The 16,404-nt window shown below is 39.8% G+C and overlaps 2 protein-coding genes across 13 annotated transcripts in view; one reads left to right on the top strand and one right to left on the bottom strand.

Moving 5' to 3' along the window:
* Positions 1–1,524: 1,524 nt before the first annotated feature.
* LOC124263386 (28S ribosomal protein S35, mitochondrial-like) lies at positions 1,525–10,961 on the bottom strand. Its single transcript, XM_046698002.1, has 9 exons — positions 10,793–10,961; positions 9,574–9,659; positions 9,369–9,488; positions 8,585–8,705; positions 7,831–7,970; positions 6,763–6,872; positions 6,047–6,116; positions 3,845–3,964; positions 1,525–2,235 (listed from the first exon to the last, which is right to left on the bottom strand). Exons 1-9 carry the CDS (start codon positions 10,950–10,952, stop codon positions 2,032–2,034), a joined length of 1,131 nt encoding a protein of 376 aa, XP_046553958.1. The 5' UTR covers positions 10,953–10,961; the 3' UTR covers positions 1,525–2,031.
* Positions 10,962–14,677: 3,716 nt separating this feature from the next.
* LOC124263368 (protein phosphatase 1 regulatory subunit 12A-like) overlaps positions 14,678–16,404 on the top strand; it is a 121,519-nt gene continuing 119,792 nt past the window's right edge. For all 12 annotated transcript variants that reach the window (XR_006894825.1, XM_046697971.1, XM_046697974.1 and 9 more), the window contains exon 1: positions 14,678–14,936. Coding sequence is in view for 11 of the 12 variants with exons in the window: in XM_046697971.1 (XP_046553927.1) it covers positions 14,691–14,936 (246 nt within the window). In the remaining variant the exon portion in view is untranslated. The remainder of the gene's footprint in view (positions 14,937–16,404) is intronic.

Here is a 16,404-nt window from a genome sequence, read left to right on the forward strand (position 1 = left end):
ATGGAATCCTCACAGCAGGACCCACAGGGGACCCGTGCTTGCAAGAAATCCTCACGGCAGGACCTACCGGGGACCCGTGCTTGCAAGAAATCCTCACGGCAGGACCTACAGGGGACCTGACAAGATTTGACCTCAAACATGACTGTCCAGTTAACATGACTGAAGGCTTATAAATACAACACTAACTCTGAAATATTTCACTTGCAATTGAGTCTTGAATGATCTAGAAGACTCATAGAAATGATGTTCAGTTGTTGTTTAAGGCCACTCTGGGCAATATTACTGGTATATGACCTCATTCTGTAAATGAGATTTTTGGCCGGACAATCCAGTGATGACGAGGATATGAGGACATGCATAAGCCAGTCAGGAAGTCATAACAGGGATCAGTAGGTGATGGTTTCATGCATGGGTTGCTGGAGACCAATTCTCACTAGTATCATGATGTATTTCTAAGCTGTTGAAGATTAGATATATCAATGGTCCCTATCTTAATAGTGTGTTATCACTGTGTGCTTATTTTCAGAATCAGTTGAATATGATGATGAAGGAGCGAGGTGGCTTTAGAGCAACTTTGACCTGAACTTCAGTAATCTCCTAGGGTATCAGCTTGATGTATCTGAACCAAAGTCACGTGTGAGTCTGTAAAACCTAGGATTATAATATGGGATTTGAAAACACATTCCTGTGCACATCCTCGATAATCTCCAGGGTATATGTTAAGATAAATCTCCGCAGTACCCTGGACGCATGTATGGCTTGGCCTGATAATTTTGTTACCTCCCTTTGCTGGCTCTGCATTCTCACAGTAGCCTATCAGCTATAACGTTGTAATTACAATTAACTGAGCTTGTAAGTGTCAACAAAGATAGCGGTCGCAGCCGTGAAGGTTTGTTCGCAGTGCGACTCAGATTTGGGGGGAAATCATACCGACAAATTGACAGGTCTGAAACCTTAAATATATATGCAAGAACTCTTTCTACCTCTTTCCAGGGATGGCAATTTTCCGCTGATCTGCGGATTTTATTTCAAATTGTTCAATTGTGAATCGTCTAAACCCATTGAGAAACCCTCAATTGATGACACAACATTAAGTTTTCCGCTGAAAATAGATTTTCCTGTTGCCATCCCTGTCTTTCAGAGTACCTCTGCAACAATTATGTTGCCAAATTTAATCAGTGAGATAAAAGAAGCGAAAATGAGTTGTGATTGGTACGCTCAACTTCCCAGCGTAGACACCTGATTGGATAAAAAGCCAGCCAAGGGAGGTAATAAAATCATGGGGCCAAGCCGTAGATGCATCAAGGGTTTAGTGGCGATTTTATCAGAACGTATACCCTGCAGATTATCCAGGATGAACTATGCATGACCTGATGCTGTGAACACTATTTCAGTTTGATCAAAGTCACTTCTTTTACAGGTCATGTTGTCAGTGAAACACAGACCCCTTTTCAAAACCATTACAATTAAGTCAAACTCAGTAACATGAATTGGCTAATTTTCAGTAACACAAGAACCAGACAATGACAAGATCACCAAGTTTACTGCAGAATGACACTTGATAATTACAATGTGGCAGAACAGTGATGAGGCTGGTAAAATCTTTATCATCCTCAGATTCACATGATTCACAGTAATGAGGGCACCAACCCCTCCCTGGAATATTGAATAGTATATTCCTCTGAAACCCCTGGAATCCAGAATACCTCTGTACACAACTACCAAAACCATTGAGAAAACACTGTGATCGAATTTTTGTACAAATGAATTTTTAATTTCTTTTTAAATAATTCTTATTTGTGTCCCACATATAACACTGCTGAGTCATGAATACCCTTTAAATACACCCCTGAATCCTTGGCACCAAAAGGGGGTTGGCAGTCTCAATAATTTCTTCATCTGGTTCAGAGCACAGGTCTTGGAACCTCCATGGAAATTCTATAAAACTTCTTATGACTACATCCATCTGTACTGTCACTCATCTCACACTTCTGTACAATATGCTGATAACATTGAATGACTCGTTACATATCAGGATGCCCCTGCCTGAAGGTTCAGTATTTTCTTCACAGAGTTCTTATATTTAGTAAGGGATTCAGAGTTCTCTCCCTTGTTCATGATCTCTGATACTGATCTGCTGTACTCCTTCACAAGGTCAAGGGTAACAATGTCTTCCTCCTTCAGACTGCTGGGCAGGTGGGACAGTTCCTTGAATGAAGGGTCATCTTTCTTGCTCTGAAAATATATTGCAATGTGTTCAGACAACAGGTCAGTCTTAAGACCACATTTAAATTAAATTCACTTGTATGTCACACCACAATTCACTGTTTGAAATTTGTAAAACTGCATAAGATTTCTTCTGGAAGGCTAAAAGATAATGAAAATTTTGACTTTAAAATATTTTTAAAGAGAACTGTTCCGTACATCCATTTCTAGCACCATCAACACATGGCCTCCATACAAGGTCATGATGATTTGTAAAGGTATCAATAGGATATAATGAGCTGAGGGTTTAGGGTGCACAAGTCTATACAGCTTGTCAGTGTGTGAGTTTAAGGCTGCATCAAACAGTATTCCATTATATCCTGGCATGTCAGATTAATGAGGGTCGGAAGATCAATATGATGTAGGTCTCAAACGTTTACCACTATGTTGAAATGCATGAGTGAGTGAGTGAGCTGAGTTTTACGCCGCACTCAGCAATATTCCAGGTATATGGCGGTGGGTCTGTAAAAATAATTGAGTCTGGACCAGACAATCCAGTGAGCAACAGCATGAGCACTGATCTACACAATTGAGAACCGATGAGATGTGTCAACCAAGCCAGCGAGCCTGACCACCCCATCCCGTTAGTCGCCTCTTACAACAAGCATGGGTTACGAAGATTCCTTGTAACCCGGACCTTCATGGGTTGAAATGCATTAACACAGGTATGGTGCTAACAAACCAAGAAACATCACTGAACAAGAATTGAACCCACGATCATAAGCTTCTGGCATGCTCAAGGGACCTAACTTTAAATTAACACACCAACTTGTGGTGCCATAGATGACTTGGCCACCCATGCCTCCCACCTAACTTCACATTCCGGTATATAACAATGTAAGACTCCAGTGACATATTTTTAGTATGTAGAATGTGGTGAAATATTTTTTAATATACTTTGAACTCATTTTGAAAATAGAATAAAAATATCTGCTCAGTCAAAAGGTTCACAAACATCCATGTTCATCATAACTAGGTATTTGTGTTGATGTTGATCATCTTGAGTGGGGGCGGTGGGGTAGTCTAGTGGTTAAAGTGTTGGCTCGTCACGCCGAAGACCCAGGTTTCAATCCCCACATGGGTACAATGAGTGAAGCCCATTTCTGGTGTCCCCCGCCGTGATATTGCTGGAATATTGCTAAAAGCGGCGTAAAACCAAACTCAGTCAGTCAGTCAGTCTTGAGCTAGTGCAATATATATGATTTGTGATGTTGCTGCCAGAGTCTTTGGAAGCAATACATCATCATGCTTCATCTGGAACAAGGGAATGATGTTTAACAATGAAGCAATAGTCTAGCTCCAACATCAAATCCTGTAAAATATCAAGTGAAAATCATCCTTATAGTCAGGGTACACAATAAGTCCCATACATATTGCAAGCATGGGACACTGTTGTCATGGCGATATTTCACGGGGTAATTTCCTACACAGTAAATTCCTTCCCACTGCTTCTCTATAGGCTCAGTGACCTCCATGGTATCAACAAAGACTCACGGAGCCACAAGGTCACACAGTATCTTGACCAGGCAACAACACTTAACAAAGACAAGAAGAGTAGAGAAGCAGTTACATTCCCTACCTCTTTGATGTCCTGGAACTTCTTAAACAGGTCGATGACTGACTGGCGTGACTGACTAAGATGCCATGTATAGAAGAGACGGTCAGCCTCTGTCATCTCATCTTCCCATGGCTCCTTTTTCTGTGGGCATGTAAAAAGTTGGATCAATTCACAGATGTTGGGGTCAATGTAAAAGTTGGAATAACTGACAAATCTAGGGAGCACAGATAAAAATGAAAACATATAACTCACAAGGCGATGGCGATAACATCTTTGTTACAAGATGTATCATTCTTGTGCGTTATAAATGACTCCACATGAGCATTGATTCTATAACTAACGATATGAAGGATATAGCCATGGCGTAGATATGCAGTGGGTTTTTCAATCTATTCACTCAAGCAAGAAAACATTGTCTGAGAAACTGTTATTGTATCAGTAAATTTATTTTCTACTTCTATGACAGATAAACAGCCTGGAGTTCACTGGTATAAATAACATACTAACGTACTTACATATGTAAACAGACATCAATTATTACTTGAACCCAGTTATTTTAAACTGCCAACAAGTTATTCTCAGTCTGGTTTTGTGATACAACAATAAGGCAAGGCAGAGTTACTTCCCTTGGAACAGGTTTAACTGAACAACAATGTAGTCTACCTATCCAAGGTTGATACTGACATCTTTAGCCCCATCAGTATTAATACAGAAATAATATCCACAAGAATCGTTCATGTGTGAAAGTCTTAATGTAAAAATTATGTTGAAAATCAAATCAATGATTATGATGTTTCTGGGATATTTCCGGACAGTTTAATGGAAATAGAATGATTTTGGTTTGATTTGAAACCTAAATGAGAAAAATTAAGCTTGGATTAACATTTCTATAAACAGTATTGAAGTTATACCACAGCATGGGACCTAAACATGGGAGGAAAGCCCTCCATGTTGCATGTCTCAGATGTTTACCAACATGGAGAAACCAACGAGCACACAAACATAGAAACGTGTGCGAACTGGGATTTCAACCTGGAAATGATCATTCTTATGTATTTATCAGTGGACAAGTGGAAAGACACGATATGTCCTGTGGAAGCCAGTATCTGCATTCAAATCCTGTTCCTATTAAACAGAGGAGCCAGTGGGGCTAACAATGGTAAACAGTGTTTCATTCGTACTGCAACATGTCAGCTTGTTCCACGAACATCCACATTTACATTTGTTGTTGATGTTTACCACTCTTGAGAAGCCAACAAGCATAGTAATGGTGCTGGCAACTAGAAGAACCATCTGGGTCAAGCACTCAGACATCAAAATACCAGACATGGGAGTGAGTGAGTTTGGTATAACACCAAATCTAGTTGTATCACAGCACATCAGCTCAATATGGGAGAAAGACCTGAGAAATGCTGAGTTAAGATCTCAGAAGTCAACCCTTTTAGTGAAATCCACCAACACAAGTATGGTGCTGACAAACCTGAAAACACAACGGTAATCTGGGACTCAAGTGGTCAATCACTGAAAGAACCACAGCTCTGTGCACTGTGTCGTTGTGCCTTAGATGATGGGGATGGGAGGGTAGGAAAAAATGGAATCGAGTACCCGCATGTACTTACCCGAATCGGAATCAAGTAACCGGAAATGTAAGGAATACAGTGCTTCTGTCAACTGTCTGAATATTCAATCACGATTTGACAAAGATTATTATAGAAAACGTATACGGGTGGCAATAAGAAATTAAAAATGATCTCAAGCTATATAATTTACGTCTGTTTAACCAATATAAAGAGTAACACCATTACTTAGATTGCTCGTTAAAATAAACTTTTCGTTCCTACTGCTACTGATACTGCTAACATGATTACTCACTGCTCACTCGCAGATAAATTACAGTCGTTAAAAATAACCTCCATTAATCGGACAATACCAATGATGTAAATGTGTGTTATGTCAATAATGAAAAAGACAAGTTATTATACAGAGTTCTCTCCCTTTCCGGGTACTCCATTCCTAGAAATTGGACTCGATTCCAGCTGTACCCGACCTGGATTCGAGTACCCGTCCCAGCCCTAGACCCAACATAAGTGGGAAGTTCTGTGTACCTTACTCACTCACTCAGTAGTTTTATGCCAGATACAGCAATACTGCAGGTATATCACAGCAGTCTGTATATAATCAAGTTTGAACCAGACAATCCAGTGTCTGACGGTGGACACCTACCCAGGACTCGAAGTAAATAGCTGTCACCAGGTACATGGCGTAGTCGTAGTTCTGCTGCCTCACTGGACACCTGCAACATTCATTAAAAGAGATCAAATGTTTCCATACTGTTTCAGAGGAAAGGGTAATTAATCATGAGAAGTGTAATGTCATGTAGAAGGTTTGGTGGCATGCGGTGGAAGGTGAGGTGAGCTGAAATTGGGTTTAACGTTGTGCTTGAGAATATTTCGCACATATGAGCACATGCATGTATGTGTATGTGCGGCTGCTTGTACTAGCCCAGACTTAAGCTGGTTTTATAGTGCTAGCCCACTGAGATACTATGCCGCAGTGAAGCATGAATACCCCACTCAGACACATTATACTGACTCCGAGCCGACCAGTCCTTGTTGTACCCATTAATGCCGAGAGCCAGGCAGGGACCAACAAGTACCATATTTTACCGTCTTTTGGTATGACGTTGTCGGGGATCGAACCAGCGACCTTCCGTTCTCTGGGCGGACGCTCTAACCACTACACCACGGAGGCGGTCTTCGTGGAAGGGGGATGCACTGTGAAGACTGGTTGTAATTAAAGGAATGTTGAGTGGGTGTGCTGTGGAGTGGTTTTGAGGTTGCAGGCGGAGTAATTATCAGTTTGTGCTTGTGCTTGGGGTGAGTGGTTGGGGTGAGTGGTTGGGATGTGGTCAGTGTCCTGTAAGTCTGGTGCTCTCTCACCTGTCAGTGGTAATGGTCAGTTTTTTGGTCTTGGGATTGAACCTGTTTCCGACCAGTCTCAACAGCTTCTGCTGTGCGTGTTTGTCCAACTTCAAATGAGACAGCTTCAGCTGAAAATGGTATTGATTGATCACGACAGTGTCATATGGTTCCTTATGTAAATGATATAATGTTTCTTTGTGTAAGTTTGAGAAATGCATCCACAGCCCAGTAACCAGTGGCTGTTAGTATAAGAATCAATCAACACTGACTCGCATCAGTTTGAAGCAAATAGCAGGTCATAGCTCACAGCTCATCCGTCTTAACTGCCCAGCTAAGTCTAATTCAAGTTGTTCAAGTCACGGCAATTTCCTTTGAAGAACTGAATTCCATAAGACTGCCAGAAACCTATGATCATGGGTTCAGATCACCATCTCAGTTGAAATTCATCAAAGTGTACTCATGTGTTTAAGTGAAGTTATAAACATGTTGCTTAACACAGCACTCAGTAATACTCCAGCTATATGGCGGCGGACTGTAAATAATCGAGTTTGGACCAGACAATCGAGTGACCAACAGTATTAGCATCAATCTATGCTACTGGGATACGATAAGTCAGTGAGCCTGACCGCCCGCTTTTTGTTTCAGAATGTATCAAACTGTCTTTGGCCCCTTAGATTCATTTCGATACACCTTGTAAAAACTGGTAAGTGACACCAATTCTTGCAGTAATCACTTTATAAACCTGTGAAGATCGGGGTTAGAATAGGTCTTCAGCCACCCATTCTTGTCACATGTGGTAACTCGGGTGGTCAGGCTCGCTGACATGGTTGACACATGTCAATTATCAATCCCAATTGTGTAGATCGAAGGTCATACTGCTGATCACTGGATTGTCTGGTCCAGATTCAATAATTTACAGACTGCAAACCATATAGCTGGAATATTGCTGAGTGGTACATTAAACAACAAACAAACAATTTCTTTATAACCACATACAGCTGTAATATCACAGTGCAAGTAAAGCATGTCTATAAACATGGTTGAAGTCAAGAAAATCTGTGCCATTGTGTGGGCAGCTCAACTTACTTCTACAGTGACAGCGCGAGCCCGGGGATCTCGGATTGATGTGCTGGAGAAACTGTAGTCAGATGTTGTTACTGTTATTGGGAAGTGCTTATTGATTTCTTTATTTGTATTCAATCCCTCTGGCCACTTTGTACAAAATTCTGAAAAGGAAAAATGGAGACAAGGTTCTTGAAATGAATGAGTGTGTGAAGTTATATATGTCCACCACTTTGGTAAAGCCCATGAACACAAGTATTGAGCTGACAAAATTAGGATCATAATCACATAAATATACGATTCCCATCCACCATCACTTGATGCTTGCCTAAGATCCTTGCCTAACTAAGGGACATAACTCTGCAGAGAGCCTAGGATGCATGGCCATTGTTGAATCTTAAATCTGAAAAGCATGAATTTGGTTTATTACTTGTTTGTTTAGTTGAGTGAGTGACATCTGAGTGAGTTAAAATTTAATATGTAACATCACCTCTGCAATATTTCAGCCATATAGTGACGCGTGACATCTGAAGATGAGTTGCTTGTCACAGTCAGTGGTCTTGGGTTCAAACCTAAAATACCGATACAATCCTTTGTCCATCAGCGCCGAGCCTATGCTTATGGGATTCACTAAATTGGACTACATTTTAGCTTTGCTCCCATATCAAGCTTTCGCAAGGAATCATGTGATTGGCGTGTTGTTAAAACCCTTTAACTTTCTTTTATATTTCAAACACTTTTGAGCATAATTACTTGCCATTTTATTCAGAGGACTTACTCTTGATGGCCTGGCAGTGTTTCTTGATGTGAGCTGGCGTGAGATGTAGGAAGTTGGGTGGTTTCATCAGCTCAATATTTCCATACTTTGCTGGGGACACGCCCTTATTCTCTGTCTCTTTCTATGAACCCAAACAAACATCATCATTACGATTGCATGGAGTCACTAGCTGAATGAATCTCCAGCACATGACATATGAGCCCAACTAAAAGGCTGTAGCAGTTCACTTGATGCACTTCAACACTATTCTCACTGATACGCTGTGATACTAATCTCAAAATTGCATTGAGGTACTTATGTAAACAATGCATGAAATGCTGCACACAAAACTATATGATCCTGGTTTTTCTTTCAACCCTGTCTAGAGTCCTGGGCCCTTATTCTCGAAACGTTCGTAGCCCTAAGAATTCTTAACTTTTATCGTAGCCAATGTGTTGAGAATGGGCTTAAGAAGTTCATAGGGCTACGAACGTTTCGAGAATAGCTAGCCTGATCCAGAACCATTCATTTCATGTTTTTCCAGCTACATCGTTGCCTTCCCTTGTTTCACCTAAATTTTCCTTACAACAGGTAAAATGGTCATTATATCTGTGTGGTGATGGGGACCAAGTAGCAAAGTAATTTCAACAAGATTGCACCCTGAAAATATTACAACCTTCTGGACTTATTATTTTCAGTTACCTTAAAATAGCATTGATACTGCTGACTGTGACATTAAACAACATTAACTCAATATGACTTTGAATATTACTCGACCCACAGTCTGAAAGCTAGCAGTACCTACCTCTGCAAAACCCTGTCTCATAGGCAAAGGGACAACACTCCACTTGAAGGAGGCAGCTGAAGGCCACACACTAGTCCAGTCCTGGTCATGCTTCATCTGCATATACCGCGGTGGGGCTACCTGGAAAACATGAAAAACTTGTAACACTACTCACTATTAGTATTAACATTTTATTGCTGAAAACAACAAGCTAAATCATACATACCGGTCTCCTCCTCCTCCGGAAGAATTCTCGTTCCCTGTTTATAGGTTTAAGGCCAGGTATTTCAAATGTTCTGAATTCACTGTCACCTGACAAAAATAAAGACGAAAGTATATATAAGAAACTTTAGAATTCATCAGTTATTTTTTTTTATGCTAATGTTCACTGTTTTCATTCCATTTCCCTTGCAGTATTTTAGAGAGATCAGCATTGTCAAGTATAGAGTTGGAAATAGCTGCCTGTCTGTAGGCTCATCTCTTGTTAGTCCAGCAATGACTGAGTGAGTTTAGTTTTACGCCGCACTCAGCAATATTCCAGCTATATGGCGGCGGTCTGTAAATAATTGAGTCTGCACCAGACAATCCAGTGATCAACAGCATGAGCATCGAACTACGCAATTGGGATACAATGACATGTGTCAACCAAGTCAGCGAGCCTGACCACCCAATCCTGTTAGTTGCCTCTTACGACAAGCATGGGTTACTGCAGATCAATATTCTAACCCGGATCTTCACAGGTCTGTTAGTCCAGCATATAACTAGAGTTCTTTGCACTATACCAAGGTCTGCTCGCCAACTCGATGTAGACCTTGGCTGGAATACAACTTGCAAGTTTATTTATATGAACTAATCTCTTGTACGTCGGGTAAGGAGTTTCACTTTTGCAGGGATTGGGAAAGGCAGGGGCCATGGGCCATTTTGCACATTAGAACAAAAAATGGCCCATTGAAAATTTTAAGTTTACTATTGATACAAGGACAGTGGCCCATTCTAAATTCAGAAAATGTCTAATAGTCCTGAAAATGGCCCATTGTCAAAGTACTCTATCCCAATCCCTGCTTTTGTATTGTCCAAGAAGGCACGTGGTAATTTACCTGTCGATTTATTTGGTGAGATGGATTATTTTTCTATACACAATAGATATTATCATATAACTTCATTTTTAATTCTTAAATTGAATTAATGCTATCTTTCCTGTATATTTTAAATAAACATATTTTTTATCATCATGACAACTCTAAAATCAAACCAGACTCAGGCATCGCAGGTTTCAAGTATTAGAATTGACATCGAGCCCCATTACTGCATGTGCATCTTATACATGAGATACTAGAGGACAAGTTGTGAAGGCAAAGCTAATGAAGGCTAAATCAAGATGCACGAAAACTGTGACATATCACACAAATCTTTGACGGAAGTTGTATGAATATGACTTAACACACCTTGTTCCGAATCATTTATTCGTCTGTTTCGATGACTACCGCGTGTGGAACTTGAAAGACTTCTTGCATAGCACGTGCAAGAAATACCATTTGTGAGTTTCATTGCGTACAAGCGTTGCATGGCACATCGCAAAGTTCTTGATTCCATGGCGGCCGCCATGTTGGATTCGAGAAACTATTTACCTAACGAATAATTCCACCGAAAGATGTGTCCTATGAAAATCGATACGAACACATTTATACCCTTCTTAACCCATAGGCTACATGCTAATCAGGTCCAATCAGTAATGAAATGATTATTTTAAGTAAAATTATGTTAATAATAATGTTTCAAAACTGCGCCAAAGACGATGGAAATTGTTAAACGAAGAAGTTTACTATCCACATGATGTCCCCATCCGAGAAATAAAAGCACTGTCTTAGCACTAAAAAGAGTCTTAAGTTTCCGGGGTATCAGTTCTGCTCAAGTGTTTGTGCAACGGAACACCAGCGGGTTCACAATACTCATGAGTGTGACTTAGATAAACAATGCATCGGTTCTCAATGGCATCCAACTTTCCAGGACTGGTGATTGGCACAGGCCTCATTCTTTCTGTATGCTCTGAACGTCATAATCACGTATAAGTCGCGTGTCTTTTAAACTTTGAAATATTCTAAACGATACATAATGATATGTCACATCACGTGAGTGAGTGAGTATGGTTTTCTTACGCCGCTTTTAGCAATATTCCAGCATTATCACGGCGGGGAACACCAGAAATGGGCTTCACACATTGTACCCATGTAGGGAATCGAACCCGGGCCTCCAGCTTGACGGGCGAACGCTTAGCCTACCCCACCGCCCCGTCACATCACGAAATATCGTTTTTCCCCAAAACATTGTTTTCTTTGGCAATCGACGAAAGAGGTTTGGCCCCAGTCATTCATACAAAACTTAAACAATCCGCTAACGTAAATATCACGATCGAGATCAGGCTAACAACAGACAGGTTTAGAATATACAGAGAACGAGTGCGTTGTGTTTACAATGCTTGAGGATAAATTATTTTCCAGAATTTTTGTGACAGAATGTGATTCAAACGACTCTCATCAGCTGAATCATAAGAAATGTAGACTTGCCAAAATAGTGCACGCTTGCTTCCATATTAAGGTGTGAAGCTGTGGAAGAAAATAGTGTGGACATTGTATTTAGTAAATTAGTATGAAAACGAGATTCCCTCTGTGCAATAAATAATACTAATAAATAATATTCGAGACAGATTATTTTTTTATTCAGTGTTTCAAATAATACATTTTTTCTCTTAAAAGAGGGGCTAAATCATTTTTTATTTTTTTTTATATACAACTCATTGTTTTCCATTCACCTAGCGTATTGTTTTGCGTCAAACATTTTTTCGGGAACAATTTTTTTCTTTTTCTTTTCAAAATTCCTTGGTTGTTGGGAGAGACAATTCCTCGTTACACCGTTGTCTTTCCTGGGGGCGGTGGGGTAGCCTAGTGGTTAAAGCGTTGGCTCGTCACGCCGAAGACCCGGGTTCGAATCCCCACATGGGTACAATGTGTGAAGCCCATTTCTGGTGTCCCCCGCCATGATGTTGCTGGAATATTGCTAAAAGCGGCGTAAAACCAAACTCAGTCAGTCAGTTGTCTTTCCTGACATCCCAATAGTGATCATCAGAATATCTTACGAGCACGTTTATATGACTGTGAATATACGGTTCAATTATACATTTCCATAAGTAGCCTATAGCAAACCTAAGTGGCCATAACCAGGACCTTTCAATGGCCTCTATTGGTGCGTGACGTTATCTTAATCGACCCCCACCAAAAGTCGTCGCCCTCATGCATGGATGAGTCGTCTCGATATCTCACCGAAGCGTGTCCGCTTGTCTGAAACAGATTAGCGTAGCATAAACACACAATACGCTTATTTACCCACTTAACGTCGTAATCGGTTGCAATTTCAAATTAGCACAGTGTAAACATCAATCAGACTCTCCAATCAAGCGTGTATGTACTCTGACGGCGCATGCGTTCCGGTCACCACGGTTCGGATGTTACGGAGAGGTGACAGACCACACCGTCAGTATCCCTTTTATCATGTGTTTTTTTATTGTTGTTTGTTTAGGTGTTTTAACTTTGTTTGATATTTCATTCATTCATTCATTCATCCACCCTAGTCTGTCATGCAGACCCTGAAACCAATAAAATATCCAAGAAAGCCCATGCAAGTCTAGAATATGTGGCAATTCTAGATTTCCACAGTTTCTGAAAAAGAAGAACGTCTCATGGCTCCTTTTCAGTGAAATTTTTTATTTTATTATGAACTGTTTTTTTTCTGTAAAATATGTTCATTTCAGAGACAAGTTGTTAGTCTCCATGCTTGTCGTAAAAGGGGACTAACGGGATCGGGTGGTCAGGTCGCTGACTTGGTTGACACATGTTATAGTATCCTAATTGACTAGATCGATGCTCATGCTGTTGATCACTGGATTGTCTGGTCCAGACTCAATTATTTACAGACCGCCGCCATATAGCTGGAATATTGCTGAGTGAGGCGAAAAAATAAACTAACTCACTCACTCACGCTTTCTCCATGGTGGTAAACATCTGAGACATGCAACATGGAGGATTTTCCTTCCATATCATACACTAGAAGGCTGAATACTTCCAATACATCTCTCTCTCTCCTATATATATATATATATAGCAGGCGCAGGCGGAATCTGAGATTTTGCTGTGGTTCACTGAGTAAGATCATTTTGTTATCTGGACAGTGTAAAAACACTCATGACACATCTTTTTTTATATTTGGGGGGTGGGGGGGGGGGTGGTGCTAAATATCCAGCTTTTACGTTTGTACTACAGCAGAGGCCAAACTATTTTAGTACGATATCGTAATGAATTATATTTTCTTCAGGTTTTGCACAGACATAAAAAAACACAGTAATGAGAATTAAACAATAACAAAAATCGTTATAATTATGACATCGTTTATATTTGAGTGGAATAGAAAATCTAACAACAACAAAAATCCAAAACAGAAACAAATATGAATTTTTATATATTTTTTTACCCTTTCCCTTTATTATCAAAACGAGTAAAATCTCTCCAGATCCATGTATAATTATAACAGATGTCCTTGAGCTTGTCATTAGTACTTAACCACGTGGTTGATCCGGATTAGAATTAACCAGGGACTTGGCTGACAGCACGTCATCGAACCTGAAGGCATCAATAGTCGTTCAAACTATCAATCACTTGATTGTCTGGTCCAGTCTAGATGCATTTATTTCCAGGCCGCTCTTATATTGGCTTGCAGTTGTTATATTGATGGATTACTGTCGTGTGTCGCGTGGAACAAGGAAACAATCATTCATAGCAGTAAATCTTTCGTGAATACAAAAACACGGTTATAATACTTTGTTTTGCTAAAATGACGCATTTAAATTTGCAATTATCTTTAGCAAAGCGTTGTGTTAAATTTGCTTTTCCAAACAGCACGTGGAAAATGGCTAACCTCTCCTCGAATCTATTTCAGATATCATAACTCTGCAATTGTGTGCCATGTGCAAATACCATTCATCATTAAGCACTTAGAAGCTGTGTAAGTAGTACAGAAAATATGATTCTCTGTAATTATTAGTTCCAGTCACCGCCACCAGGCTGACAGCCTCGTTCTAAATTCGGTCAGCACGAATAGAATGCTCTACGCATTGATATGCGCAAGTCCGGTTTATTTCCGGCTGTCGCTTACGGCCTGACATGCGCACATCAATATTTGTTACTTTATCGGGCACCTGCAGTTACCTCCCTTAGAAAACGGAAAGTGGATTTACGGTGATTAACTTTCCGAGGTTGTGTTATTCAGGTCATTCCCTTCTAGGGATGAACTATCATGGCGGAGGAGAAACAAGTTAATGCCATGTTTCGTAGGCATGAACAATTAAAGCGGTGGGAGGATTCTGAGACAAACAGAGAGCCAGGTTCACCTAAATTAAAACCTAGAAAAGTTCAATTTCAAGATGGATGTATATTTCTGGCAGCCTGTTCGAGTGGGGACCGAGAAGAAGTCACTAGACTTCTGGAGAGGGGGGCCGACATCAACACAGCGAATGTCGACGGTCTGACAGCCCTCCATCAGGTAAAAATAGACTGAAATCGTCTAAATTATGCTCTATACCCATGCCACAAACTGGTATCAGACTTATGGTTGTATAAACAGAATTGTATTGCTTAAAGATGGACACGATCACAACATGTTTTGCTAAAATTTGGTGAATACTCTCCAGTTGTTGACAGTCGACCGTTTCCGATTTTGGTTGTAAACTCTCCTACATTTTCTCGTATGTTTGTAACACAGATATCAGCAGCGAGCTGGGTCTTATTGTACGACCTCACATAAGATGTTTTACATGTTTTGCACCAGTTGAACACGAAAAGGTTTCGAAATTTCGTTATGAACAGAGTGTGATACCCCATGTCATGCCAGGAAATGACATACATTTAAACACAAACCTAGAGTTGCACTGATGAATTTGTTTACATAGTTGTGACAAGGATATGACACAATGTGTGATTATACAAGTTTGCATAAACAACAAGGACAAAATATATCAGGACAGATCACATTGGGATAGAAAATGTGGAATTCCAAGCAGTAAATTTGGAACGTGACATCATTTTTGTAAAGATTAGCTCTACAATGTCTACCATTTTAAACTTTGCATTAGCAAATGATTAGATATCAAACAGAATTGAAGATACAATTGTACGAAGAAAGATATGCACATATATATGTTTTGATTCAATTACAGTAACATATTAGCTATATTGAGTGCCCATTTCAGTAAGCTCCCTTAGCCAACTTTTCCACCAATCTTTGATTATATATATTATAAATGCCCCTTAGAAGTACCAAAACAACATTTTCTTGTATATGTTAAGGATTGTACACACTATAGATTTTTCATTGGATTATGAGCTAAGTTTGTTCACTACAGCTCTATTTCTGAAAATAATGTTAACTTGTTAAGGCCCCTCTTTCACTTTGTCAGTTTGCTTATAATGATGAATAGAGGTGTATCCATACATTTGTTAATAGATTAGCCATATAAATTTGATCAGTTTTTTTCATAATAGATGTAGCCCAAGTATGTTTGAATATATCCACCAGTTATATTGCTTACTGAAACGAGGTTGTATTGTCGAATCAGTTTTCCCCAGTTTGAAAATTAATATAAAATTAATGTGAAATATATGAACTCAAGATACTGTTATATGACATTTTTCTGCTTTGATACTGATGTACAACAGTTAAGAGACATAAAACTAGACTTTGTATCTTTGCATCCACAAACATGCTATGTTTCAACAATTTACCATATTCAAACAAAATACAACTTCACGAAGTGCATGTTCTTTTGCCTGATGTCTTCTTTTGAGAAAACAGTAGGGGTTGTAATGTCAGTATGTCAGCTTATTTTTAATTTGTTGCTTCCTTCATGGTGACATGGGCGGACCAACTTAGTTTCTGTTATTGTTGGAGTTCTAGCATTGTTGTATGGGTAAGAGCGGTGGGGTAGTCTAGTGGTTAAAGCGTTGGCTCGTCC

Source organism: Haliotis rubra, unplaced genomic scaffold (assembly GCF_003918875.1).
Source record: "Haliotis rubra isolate DU_JTF1 unplaced genomic scaffold, ASM391887v1 Scf88, whole genome shotgun sequence".
Taxonomy (NCBI): domain Eukaryota; kingdom Metazoa; phylum Mollusca; class Gastropoda; order Lepetellida; family Haliotidae; genus Haliotis; species Haliotis rubra.

What these genes read in the sequence shown, in the direction of transcription:
- LOC124263386 (XM_046698002.1), bottom strand. Translation starts at nt 10,952, where the DNA reads ATGGCGGCCGCCATGGAATCAAGAACTTTGCGATGTGCCATGCAACGC. An exon ending in AATAAATGATTCGGAACAAG is followed by an intron (nt 9,660 to 10,792) that starts GTGTGTTAAGTC and finishes TATTTTTGTCAG; the next exon opens with GTGACAGTGAATTCAGAACA. An exon ending in CTATTTACTTCGAGTCCTGG is followed by an intron (nt 3,965 to 6,046) that starts GTAGGTGTCCAC and finishes ACATGCCCACAG; the next exon opens with AAAAAGGAGCCATGGGAAGA.